General features: G+C 59.4%; 1 protein-coding gene across 3 annotated transcripts in view; it reads right to left on the minus strand.

Moving 5' to 3' along the window:
* PARVB (parvin beta) overlaps positions 1-12,923 on the minus strand; it is a 79,110-nt gene that overhangs the window by 22,028 nt on the left and 44,159 nt on the right. For all 3 annotated transcript variants that reach the window (XM_015593567.2, XM_015593568.2, XM_015593566.2), the window contains exons 4-6: positions 9,395-9,497; positions 2,874-3,014; positions 1,503-1,618 (exon numbers count right to left, since the gene is read on the minus strand). In XM_015593567.2, coding sequence (XP_015449053.1) covers positions 1,503-1,618; positions 2,874-3,014; positions 9,395-9,497 — 360 coding nt within the window. The remainder of the gene's footprint in view (positions 1-1,502; positions 1,619-2,873; positions 3,015-9,394; positions 9,498-12,923) is intronic.

Genomic DNA, 12,923 nt, shown 5'->3' on the forward strand with positions numbered 1-12,923 from the left:
TCGTGCCGGGCCCAGGGCTGGGCGTCAGACACGGGGAGCTCCGTATTTTAAAGGTTTGTCGTATAACCTCGGTTTTACGGGGCAGTCCCAGCAGCTCAGAGACATCAAGCCACGTCCCAAGGCCACACTGCTAGGCGATGAAGGAGGCCCTTGCCCTCCGGCCTTCCTGCCACCAGTTGCCAGGTCCCTTGCAGCTGCTCCCCTCAGACTGGAGAACTGGACTGGGAGGGACAGGCCCGGGGCCCTCGGGGGAGGCCTAGGAGGCCGGCTGAGGCCTGAGGCTGGCCAGTCCCTGGGCCCCACCCGCCCCCTGCTCTGACTCATCTCGCTTTGGCCATAACCCTGATGGGGGGCGGGGGGACACGCCAGACAGCGCTCACCCGGGTCAGGAAAACTTCCCGAAACCCAAACATTTTCTTTGGACCGAACTGCAGGCTGAAAGGACGCACCCTAATTACCGAGCTGCGCGGAGCTCGCGGGGCCTGGCTCTGGCACAGGCGGTCTGGGAGCCACGCTCCCGCGTGTCCTCAGGAAGCCTTTCCCAGTCGGCCGCCTCAAGGGGGCCTCCTGTCCCTGTCACCTGTCCCTGTCACCACCGCCAGCCTCAATCACCGTTCCTCAGGAAGCGAACAGGGGCTAAAGGCCAGGCAAGCCTTGCCCGAGGCCAGAGACCGCACGTCCCCCAGCACGGTGGAGGCGAAGCCCCCAGGGCAGGGGAGGGTCGGGAGGCTGCGGAAAACACACAGCCAGCCAGGGCCTCACCGACCACAGAGACCACGGGCCCGATCGGGTGACAAACCAGAGGAGAGCGTGGCGCCGGCCGTCTCCAGTAACTCGGACGCACGGGGCGTGCGGGCTCCGAGGTGTCCCCTCAACGCCCTGGCAGAAGCGGCTGTTCCCTCAGGCCCTGAGTGTGTTTTCCTCATTCGGTGTCCCCGAGAACCAACGCGAGGTGCCAGGTACACAGTAGGCGCTTAATACACGTGTGCTGGACAAAACCTCACACACAAAGCCAGGGCAGGGCCTGTCCCCGTAAACGCGGGGGGAAACAGCCAGGAAACAGCTAACGCACAGCGGCGTCTGTTCCCTGCCACGGGTCCCAACCCTCTCCACCGAGCAGCAAGCTGATTCGAGGGGACAGAATTCCGACGGCTGGGCTCCGGAGAGCAACGAATGTTCTCTTCCAAAATGTGGAAAATTAAGCCACCACACTCCATGCCTTTGGATCTGCCTCCCTTCAAATCAACGCCATTGTTCCGGCTCCAATCACTATCTCAGATCCGGGGCGTGACATGGGTTTTGTCAAGAGGGAAAATAGGACGTAGTTGCTTGGGTGAGGGGGAAAAAAAAGGAAGAAGAAGAAGAAAAAGATGGAGATGGAGATGGATAAAGCAGGAAGAGTACGGCGGGGCGGGCGGGGCGGGGGAGGGGAGGAGCCCGGTGCCTCTGCGGCAGAGTCGCGGGCGCGCTGACCCCTCGCTCGCTCGCTTGGGGACACTCACCCGCACCACCACCACCTGCACGGAGACGCGCTCTGGGAGCCGGATCGGGGCCCGGAAGTGCGTGGCCAGGGACACGAGGAGGTGGAGGGTGGCCACCAGGTTCTTCCCGTGAATTGCTGGTCGGGAGGAAGGAAGAAGGAGTTGCTTTAGATCCCGTGAAATAGGGTCCCCGAGCCCACGTCCGAAAGGCAGCGGAGACGCTGCGTCTAAACGAGACCTCGGGGAAAACCACGGGCAAACACCCGGGCCACAGGGAAATGGAGGGAGCCGGCCCGCTTCCCGAGGGACTTCGGTTCTCGTTTCGAGCTTTTTCTTTCCTGTCGGCCTAAGGTGACTCTTGGGACTACCTCGAAAAGCCTGATGCTTCTAAAAGGAGTCCATTGGGTGAGGATAAGAAGAAACGGGCAGGAGAGTAAAATTAGCACAAGAGAAGGAAAATGATCACAAAAAAAAAAAAACAGGTCATCCCGGCCACGTAAGTCATCGCGATAATGCGCATTATCATCTCTGGCCCTTGAAAAGTTCTCCCTCTCTGCAATCGACTGTCTCCGTGAAGGTAGGCGATCGAGGGCCACGGTGCTTTGGGGATGTGAGGTGGGCCTCTTCCGTGCCGGGGTCCCGGGGCCGTCCCCAGCTCTCCAGTGCGTGGACCAGGTGTGGTTATCACGTGCACACTGTGCAGTTTACGAGGCACTCGATTCTCCACGTACAGCCTACGACGTCAGCCTGGGTCTGTCCGAGGACTCGATGCCAAAAATCCGGGGGCAGATGCCACGGCAGCCACCGGGGCCGCTCCCCGGGCAGGGGGAGCCTCTGAGCCATGCCAGGACTGCCCCGCCTGGAGGATGAGGGACAGGGGAAGTGACGCCAGGACAAACGCGTTTCCAGCTTCCCTTGGTACAATTCTTCACCTTCCCAGGTCACGCTTTGGCTGGAGATTCGGTGATGTCTCACATTTCTGGGACACAGTCCAGAGGCCAGCGTGACCTGCTCCCTGAGGCCCTGCTTTGGTGGGTCCTCAGTATGACAGCTCATCTGGTATTGTTGCCTTCGGTATCTGGGGTTGGAGCCCTTCCAAGAACCCCACAGAGCTTCTCCTGGCTTATAACCTGAACTCCCATCCTTCTTCTGGAAGTCTTCCGTGATCCACCCAACCAGAAAAGATGCCCCTTCATTCTGAAGCTCATGGGGCAGGGTGAGGGGACAGAAAGAATGGTAGGCATGGCTTGGTCCCTTCTCTAGGGGACACTGGCTTTTCCCTTCCTAGTTCCCTCTCACAGAGTGGGAGCGCGAATGGGGTTTCTTAATGCAAGGCTAGAGCCGATGACAAACGACCTTGTGAACGGGCCCCACTCCCCAGCGGCCACTCACAGTCCACGGTCCACTGCAGCGCCCAGCCGTGGGGTCGAAGCAGGTCATGCACTGTTTCCAGCACCGTCTGCAGCTTCTGTTTCTGTCCTATCTCGGACTGTGTCACCTCGGCCACATTCAGCTTGCAGCCCGCCAGTTTTTCTACAACGAGGACAGGAGAAAAATGGTAGAGTGTCAGGAAAAGCTGGAGGGACACAGGGCCAGTCGCCTGGTCAACTGTCTCCTCGGCCGAGTCCCAGAGGGGAGCAGGTCACCCACAACCACGGGGAGCTGGCAGGATGCGGAACACAGAACTCTGCACTTTCAAGTTCATCTTCCTTAGCCGATCACTCCACAATGAAAAGGGGGTGGGACGCGAGGTTAAAGCTGTGGGCAGAAAATGAACGAAATGATGCACGGTGCTGTGGGCTGAGCTGCCGGGGTGGGCAGGGAGGTGCGGAGGCTGTGCCAGGCTTCCTGGAGCGGGGAGGACTTTGACAAGAAGATGGAAAAGGTCTGACGTGTTGCCCACCCCAACCCCGGCACGCTCAGGCCCCCACCCTTGTTGCTCCAACACTCGGACACCAGGACGAGAAGGACAATTACATAGGCACAGATACCTGCGGCTGTCATTCCCCAGGGGAGCAGGAAGCAACCTGGAGGAGCCGGACAGGAACGGTCACATCTGCCCGAGAGTCAGTCACCGGGACTGAGAGCCAGCTGCGGCCCGTGCACCCTCATTTCCCTCCCACACTTGGGCCCCCACCCGTGAAGGCGCCAGGCTGGGACGCGCCCTCCGGTTGGTTCCCTCCCATTCGTTCGCTCTAAGACTTGGTGTCTCTTGCAACACCATGGAAGTGACGCAGCAGAAAACCGTGACATCGCTCACGGAGAGGTGACTGCGAGGTGCTGGGGGCAGAGCCTGCTTCGCCGCACGCCCTCGGCTCAGAGCGGCTGTCGGCGGCCGGCTCGGAGGGCGGATTTTAAAGCTGTCCTGTCACATCACCGTAAAGGCGGGTCGCCCGTGGGCTGCTGCCTGGCAGGCGGGCCCCAGCCAAGTTCCGTTTCAGGCATTTTCGCCGGAAGTGTCTGCTACGTCAATGTTCTCTCCCCGTGTCCTTCCCTCCCTCCGTTAGAACAAGGATACCCACTTTCGACATTCCCTGGAGGATGCTGTCATTATGCGGCAATGCCTGCTGGGCTTAGGATCCTGCATTCATTCACGCGTGCGTGCATGCGTGCATTCGCTCACGGCGTGGTAACTGAGCACCTACTACGCACCAGGCACTGTCCGAGGGCTGATACGGCACAGACCGGAGCGGGGCTGAGCGGGGAGACGGCCTCAAACAGCGGCAGCGTGGGGAGCAGGGAGCACCAGGGCGAAACGGGAACCCAGTGAAAGGCGCCCCGTGGAGGAAGGGCCCCCTCGCTTGTCCCTTTTGATTTCCCTCCATCTGTAGCTGAATAATCCACAGCTGTCTCTCCAATGAACACCTTGAAAATACAGAGCAGGTCCCCAGGGGTTCAACAGCCAGGGAGAGAGCAGAGCGGGGGCCCTTGGGGAGAGCCAGTGGTCCGAGAGGCCCTCCCACTGGGAGAGACGGGGAGCCCGGCGTGCCTCTGCTGTCCCCCAGCCAGCCCTGCAGACTAGACACAGCCGGTCACCAGGTGGAGGAGGATGGGCAGAAACTGTATTAGTCTGCTCAGGCTGCGGGAACAAAGCACCACGGACTGGGCAGCTTAAACAAAGGGAATTTACTTCCTCACAGTCCCGGAGGCGAGACATCCAAGTTCAAGGGGTCTGTCCCTGTGTCCTCCCACGATCGTCCCTCTGTGTGTGTCTGCGTCCTGCCCGCCTCCTCTTACAAGGACGCCAGTCAGGTGGGCTTAGGGCCCACCCCGGTGACCTCACGTAACTTAGTCCCCTCTTTAAAGACCTTGTCTCCAAACACAGTCACATTCTGAGTCCTGGGGCGAGACATCAACATAGGAAGTTTGGGGGAACACGCTCAGCCCATCACAGGGCCCAGGAGGCTGGCCGTGCCTGGGAGCTGCCTGAGGCTGGGTCTTCGGTGACTATACTAACGTGTGAAGGGGTGCAGGAGCAGTTCAAGGCTGTGCCATGGCCAGGACCCCCATCTTCCTAGCACGGAAAGATGGGGTGGATTCTCAAGGGTGGCAGGCAAACGGGCGAGGGCTGAGCTGCGAACGCTCGTCATACGAGGAAGGGCCCTGCCTTTGGCACAGAGAGGGACGTGCCCATCAGCCAGAAGCAGGACAGCAGCTACCTGGAAACCCCTTCCAGCCTGGGCACCCCCCTCATCCCACCAACGGTCCACCTTGGGAGTGATGCTGCAGACCTGAAGTCATGCCCACCACGTGGCAGAGGGCCCAACAGCTACTTCGGAATCTGTTCTCGAGAAAAAGAACACACCTAGGGTCCTGGTGGTGACCAAGTGCAGAGGTCCATTCTCTTCCTCATCTCCCTTACTCCCGCCTTCTCTATCCCCCCCGAACACAAAGCTCCCCTGCTTCCCCCTCCCTCACCCTGGACCCTTCACATCCTCCGCTGCCTCTCTTCCTCCTGACCTCTGAGGGCTGACCGCCCAGGGCCCAGTGCTCAGACCTCTTCTCTCTCTACAGATGTACCGGAGTCAGCTTTGGCCTCGACGCTCGGCCAAAATCGATTCCACTTTGGCTTCTGCCTTTGGAAAGCCGAAGAGTCGGATGCCTGCGTCCTGCCATTCCTGGCATCCCTGGGCTCGGGGACCACGTGGTCACGTAAGCTGCATCTCATCAGTGTCATGTCATTAACAAGACCAGGCAAGACATTCCGATGTTCCGTTAATAGTCTCCCCCACTGTTCTTTCCCTCGGCCAGACAAAGGGGTGCGTCCACCCGCTCGACGCACGAAACATTCCAGAGTTGCCTCATCAAGCACTTATGCGAGATGCTCACACAGGATGGCTTTGCAGCTTCTCCGTGACAGAAAGGCCACCCGAGCCACGGTCAGCATCCTGTTCTGCTCTCCAGACAACACACCTGCTGTGACACGACTTCCTGACAACCGTCCCTCTCCTCCAGGGAGGGCACTGGGCTCACGTACGGGCGACCAAGGCCGAGATGCAGGCGCAAATTCACGGCCCGGCCCGTCATCCTGAGAGCCGGTTACAGTTCCACGGCCACGGTGCTGGACCTAAGGCTCGGGGACCCTGGTTTTCCGCCTGATTGGGCAAAGCCACAGGTGGATGCGGAAGAACTGGAAAGAAAAAATGTGAGTGCGACACCCTGAAGTTTCCTTCTGAACATATTAGGAAACATCTCCGTTAGGCAGTGAGTGGAGCACCAGCTAAAGGGACTGTTTCACGGGCATCATCGCTGACGGCAAACTCTTCAAGTCCAAGAGTCCGTCGACGAGCAGCGAACGCTTTACCGCGAGAGGGAGGAGAGCCGGCGCCCCGGGGCTGCCTCGCCACAGGTCAGCCCAAGGTCGATGCTCCTCCAGCCCTCACTGCTGAAAGTCAGCGTCCTTTCGTCGCACATGTCTGCTTCGATGACCTCAAGAGCCACCTAGAACCTGACAGTACCCAGAATGGCCACACTGACGCTACAGCACGAGACGTCAAAACTCTGACTGACATTTTTAATAACAAAGTTCTCATAACTGCTAAACGATCTTGGTAACATTTCGGACTTATTCCTGTACAACGGAAGCTCATTCTAAGATGCGGGTTCTCGGCTCAGCCAAAGAGAGATGTAAAATAACATTTTGGACTTATTCCTGTACAACGGAAGCTCATGCGGGTTCTCGGCTCAGCCAAAGAGAGATGTAAATTCTTGGCCACTCAGCTTACTGACAGGTAACGAATCCGGAGCGCCCTCTCCAGGTCAGGCCATCTCATCTGGTCCCATGGTGTCAACCGTCACCTCTGCTCTGAGCGCTCCAGCCGGACCCCACGGCTGACTCAGGTGAGAGGGGCATCTCACTCCACCCCATGCTACCCCCGAGGGCTCCCTCATCGCCCACTGCTCAGACCATAAACCCTGGCGTCGGCCTCAGGCCTCTGGCAGCTTTACCCTCAAAAGATCCTCCACGTCTGCACTTTCGTCCCAGCCCAAGTCACTTCATTTGATGCCTGGGCCGCTGTGGCCGCGGCCTGAGTGATCCCCGGGCTCTCGGCCCTGACCCTCCTCCCGCTTCATCTGCACCCAGAAGCCCAAGAGACCTTTAAAACAAACTTGGATCATGCCACGGCCCTGCCCAAAGCCTCTGCTGGCTTCCTGTCGTTTGAAATAAAAGCCTGTGTCTACTAAGGCTGGACGCGGTCTATCAGGCCCATGCCACCTTCCCAGCTTGCAAACATCCTCTCTCTCCCTCTCCGTCTGTCTCTGTCTCTCTCTCTGTCTCTCGCTCTCTCTCTCTCGCCATCACCAGCCCCCCACCCCCACCCCAACTCTCAGCCCCTGCTCTTAAACACTGCAGACTCCTGCCCTTCACAGTCTCAGCCTGGATGGTCTTCTGACTCTATGCAGATGCCCGCGCAGAGGCCACCGGCCTAAGGGACTAATCCTGACCGCCCAGTCCCTCCCCGGCCCGCTGCTCTTCACCGTAACCCTCTGACTTTCCTCCTAAGGCTGTCACTCTCTTTAAGCATCTATTTGTGTTTGGGGTTGAACCACCCCATAATACGTCTCCTTCTTCCCTTCGCCAGAATGTGCCACGGGTGGGTGAGGGGGACCACCTACTTCTGTGTCCTTAGAGCCTAGATGCACGCCTGCCACACAGCAGGCCAATGAATCTTTGTTCCACAAATGAAGAAATGACCAAAACAAACATGAAATGTTTTCCCTCCAAATGTACTTTTTTGAGAATTGGCTGAATAAGGACAAACTGATGTGTGGGCCACCGATCACTGTGTCCTTCAGTGTGACACGGTTTCCCTCCCCACACCCTGTTCGGTTTCTCTCCAAGATCAGATGGTCTGTGAGAGTCATGTGCTGAGCGTGCAGGCCCCATGCTGAGCGTGCAGGCCCCGTGCTAAGCGTGCACACCCCGTGCTGAGCGTGGAGACCCTGTTTTGAGTGTGGAGACCCCGTGCTGAGCGTGCAGGCCCCGTGCTAAGCGTGCACGCCCCATGCTGAGCATGGAGACCCTGTTTGGAGCGTGCAGGCCCCGTGCTGAGTGTGCACGCCCCGTGCTGAGCGTGCACGCGCTGTGCTGACTGTGCAGACCTGGCCGGGAGGGATGCGGATGCTGAGCCCAGGCGGCAGGACCACAGTCTATGAAGATGCAGACGCCACGCTCTGTGGTTCCAAGGTCACCCCTCCTCGGGTGCTCCTCTCCCACCCCGGCCCCCTCCTGTCTGCTTTACCTCAGTATCTCTCTCTCCTGAACAGAGCCCCCCAAAACCTCGGGTCCCTGACTTAGTGCCCCGCAACACATCCCTGCAGCAGCCTGGACTCAGCAGCAGTCACCTCTGTCACAACTACAAAGGAAGCCTGGTCCCACCCCGGCTTGCCAGCCCCACCCAGTGCTGGGGGCGGGGTCTCCTGTGGACCTTTAGGAAGTGTGTTATCCCACCTACAAGGGGGTACTCAGTCCTCGAGGCCACCCTCACAGAGCATTTTGGACCCCGAAAATACAACGGAGCTTCCTGAGGACGAGAGCTGTTCAGCAAGCACCCCGTCCCTTCCGGGGTCCTCGGATGGGGCCGAGGCCAAGAGACGCTGACGAATGCTGTTTCCTGCAAAAAGAGCCCATGACCCTGGAGACAAGGGGACTGCGGGGCGCTCCGCACGGGCTCGGGCGGCACACAGCGACCGCGTGCCTGTCGCCCAGAGGAACGCGAGGCCGCAGCACCCCTGCCCCTTCTTTGCATTTTTTTGTCTCTTTTAAAAACTACCACTTATTGATCCCAGCGAGGGCGGCCACCACCTAGACCGGGCCAGCGCTGCACCGTGCCCCACGTCCATGGGTTCTGGAGGAGCTGTGACGGTCCCCAGGCCACAGACACGAAGAGAGCTGCCTGCCATCGGTCTGCAGTCCATGCCGCTCCTTCTCCCCCTCCCCAAACCACGCCCCACTCACGAAATATCTGCCGTGGACAGGCCTGCCCCGCCCCTCCCTTCCCAAAGGAGCTGCGGGGCCTGAGGCACTCGCAGGGGACGAGGGACAGGGCACAGGCCGGCAGGGAGGGCTGACCCGGTGGAAACAGTGCCCATTTGCACCCCATCTCCGTGCCCCTGTTGGGCGCGTGTATGCAACGGCACAGCAGCTGCAGGTGCTTCTGGAAGCTGTGCGTGACCTGCTGCAGCCCTGCGGCTGGGCGCTCTGGGGAGCAGCGAGAGAGAGGACAGGCACCTGAAGCCCAGGGCCCAGGGGACACCACCGGGGAGCCATGGGCTCAGGGCTGTGGCTTTAGACGACGACTGTCAGACCACGTGACCAGGGCTCGTGTCCAGCCCCGAGGCCGCCCAGCGCTGCGTCCCTTTGCGAGGTGTGGGGCCGGGGGCCGAGGAGGCCACGCTCCCTGCCGACTCACCCAAGAGCTTCTGCAGCACCTGGCCATCGTAAAGGTCCTCCTCCAGCTGCTTCACGATGATTCTCTCCTCCACGAGGACGTCGTTGATCCAGTCGGTGAGGACCTGGGGGAAACGCAGGCGTCACCACCACGGCCACCACGGCAGGGACCAGAGCCGGTGCAGGAACCGAGCTGCCCGCGGCCCGGGGGACCAGGCCGGGCAGGGCCGGAAGGGCACGCTTCTCCCAGCCCGCAGGGTGGGGCCGGGGCGTGGGGCTCACCCACCCCAGCTTGTCAGGCAGTCCTGTGGGAATTCATGTGACCCCAACAGAGGTTCAGCCACTGCCTAGACTGGGCCTCCCCCTGGCAGGAACTCGGGACAGTGGGGGACTCTCAGCCAGAGGAAGTGGGGGTGCCTGGTGGGGGGTTAAAGGAGCAACTGTTGGCAGCCCTGTCCATCATGGCCCAAGGCAGTGCAGGCAGGCCTGTCCCCTCCCCTCCAGGATCTGCACCAAAACAGCCCCGGGTCACCCTGAGCCTGAAGCCGCAGAGAAAAGGGACGCCTATGCCCCCTTACCGACAAGCTCCACGCCGCCCTCTCCAGCAGCGGCGTGCAGGATACTCACAAAGTGCGGCAGCCATCACCGCCATCGACTGAAGAACACTTCCATCCCCCCCAGAGAAGCCCGCACCTGTTAGTACTCACTCCCTGCTCCCCACACCCCGTTTCTTCCAACCGCTTAACTATTTCCTCTGCCTACGGATTTGCCTGCTCCGGACCTTTTCTCTGAATGGAATCACGTCCCGTGTGACCTCCTGTGTCTGGCTTCTTTCGCGCACGTGAGGCTTTCGAGGTTCATCCGCCGGCAGCACGTGTCGCTCCTTCGTCCCTCCTCACGGCTGAATAATGTCCCGTTGGATAAACACGCACATTGGACCGATCCACGCACCGGCTGACGGACACTTAGGCTGTCGCCCCTTTCGGGCTGTTGTGGAAAAAGCTGCTGTGGACGTGGGTGTCTGAGGCTTCACCCGGACTCCTGCTCCCTTCTCTAGGCCAGGCTTCCTCTCAAGCCTTTTCCCAACAGCTTTTTCCATTCTATCCACTGGTGATCGATTATAAAAGGAGATAACGTCGATCGGCTGAACGGAATTCCATTTGGCCGATGTCGCTCAAGGCACTTCTTCTCCACAAAAGAGAACGGACAGCTGAACGGATCGGCTCCATCAAAAGCATACGAAGTCCCTGATTTTCCTGAACAAGCGAAGCTAATAAGACTATCTCATCGGGCCCAATAACCTCTAAGAAGTGGAAGCCGATTGCCCCACTAAGAGAGAGACGAAAGGACACGAATCCCGAACACACTGTTCTTTCTCCGTCGCTCTGGGACACACGCAGCCTGCCAACCTGGCCGCGGAGCAGATTTCTGTGAAGTATATTCTATTTTCCCACTAACTCAGAAAGGTTCGATCAGACACACAATCCCACGAAGAACAGAAGTAAAAATAAATTCAAGGAAGGTTTGGAGGAAGAAAGAGGTGAACGGCCCCACGGCCTGCTGGTTCCGTCAAAGCCGTGCCCCAAACGCCAGCAGGATGGAGCCGGGCCCCCCGCCCCGGGCCTCCCTGGGCAGCGCGGGAGAGAGCACCGCCCGGTACCGGGCCACCAGGCCCTCCCCGCCAAGCCGCCTCCCCTCCCTTCTAGCTTCCTGGGGGGTCCTCCTTGTCAGCCCTTCTCTTCCTGATCTTTAATGCCATGTTCCTGAGGCCATGCCCTGAGCGACCCCTCTTCTCACTGTGTCCTCTCTTCCCAGGCCAGCTCCTGCCCCCGCTCACCACCCCCGACCCCGTGATTTCCAAGGCCACCCCCCACCCGGAAGGCCGAGGCGCACAGCCCCGCCTCTGCTCAGGTGTTCCATTGGCTCTGGTAACAAAATCCTCCCCGCAACCCTGCTCTTTTCCTGAGGGAGAAACAGGACACCATCTACCAGCTTCAGAGCCCCGCTACTTCTGCCTCCTCCCTAGCTGGGTCCACTCCTCGCCACCTCCTGTCCCACCGCCCTTGTCCAAAGCAAACCCCCGGACCAATGCCACAGCCCCAACTGAGCGCCCTGGCTCCTCACTGGCGTTGTCAAATACCGCAAGCTCGCCTCTGCCCCAGGGCCTTTGCACGTGCTGGTCCTGGCATCCGGAACTCCCCACTGCCTGTCAGGCTCTTACTCGTCCTTCACGCCTCAAGTCTCGGCACCGTTCCATGACCGCCCCCTCCACCCGGGCCACATGACTCCACCGCGGCTCACCGTACCCACGTGCCTGTTCCCTGACCCTGTTTGCGGCTGCAATGCGGACACATCTTTGTCCTGATCTCACAGAAGGTGCTCACACCAACTGCAGAGCTGCCTGCAGACCTAAGAAGGTCTGTGGCCCACGCAGACATCTGGCCCCAGAGGCTGTCTTGCCCAGGGCGGAATCTTATTGGAAAACGCCACACAGAAACTGTTTCTGCTGGGAAGAAACTAGCTCTGCAACAATTCCCTCTGGATCTCTGACCTGGTCAAAGCCCAGATACAAAAACCGCAGACGGAAGCGGGTGAAAACGAAACCCCTCTCAATGGGCCAGGGGGGCAGCTCCGGGAAGCAAACGCAGTCCGCCCCCGGACACCTCCTAGTACGTCCCAGGTCACCCGTCTGCATTCTCTGTTTCACAAGCCTTTTTAAAGATAGCACTAGTCATGATTCCTAGGGATGTCCTCATTTGCAAACCCCGGATCCTGCGGGCAAATATCTAGGGCGTATCTTAACAATGCCCTCGGCGCCGTGCCCTTTGCACGCATGCTTCACGAGCCTGCAGCCTGTCTCTCCCCAAACTATGACAGCTATGTCTTCATCACTCCCCAGCTGGCAAGTCACTACTGAATCCTGGGAGGCCACAGGCTCGGTGCGATCGGCAGGAGGCTGTCCCACCGGGCAGAGTCGCCAGAACACGCCACGGGACGTCACCACGTGCTCTCGAAGCACCACCTTCCCCCAGAGGAGCGTTCTCACGTGCTGATTTTCATTATGGAAAAAGGGAAGACGAAAACAGAACTTAACAACCAGGAAGAGTCTTGTCCAACAGACTGGGAAATGAGCTGTGACATCTGCCCCTGGAGAGAAAAGTGGACGCCAATGACAACACGGTCAGCACTTGGGACCAACGTGCTCTCGAGTGCAAAGGCCTCACTCCGGCTATTCATTCCGGGAAGCACGAGAATTGCCATCCCCCTTTCGGAGATGCTTAAAAATACAAAGTATCTCATCTCTATCCCGCTATGGGCCCAGGCAGCACAAGCTGTTCCCCTGTCAGTAACTCACGGCGCTTCTGGCGCTTCTGGAAGATGCTACAGAAAATGGCGACAAGACAAAACACCAGCAAAGAAGACTTAGGGTGCGTCTTTCGGGCTCTTGAACCCACAGGCTACTTGTGTCACGTCTATTTTTTTTTTTTAAGGCGTGGCAACCCTCGGTTGACCTCACAGATTGCAAGGACCTTGTCAGTTTACAATCCCTT

The sequence above is a fragment of the Pteropus alecto genome, unplaced genomic scaffold (assembly GCF_000325575.1).
Source record: "Pteropus alecto unplaced genomic scaffold, ASM32557v1 scaffold157, whole genome shotgun sequence".
NCBI lineage: Eukaryota > Metazoa > Chordata > Mammalia > Chiroptera > Pteropodidae > Pteropus > Pteropus alecto.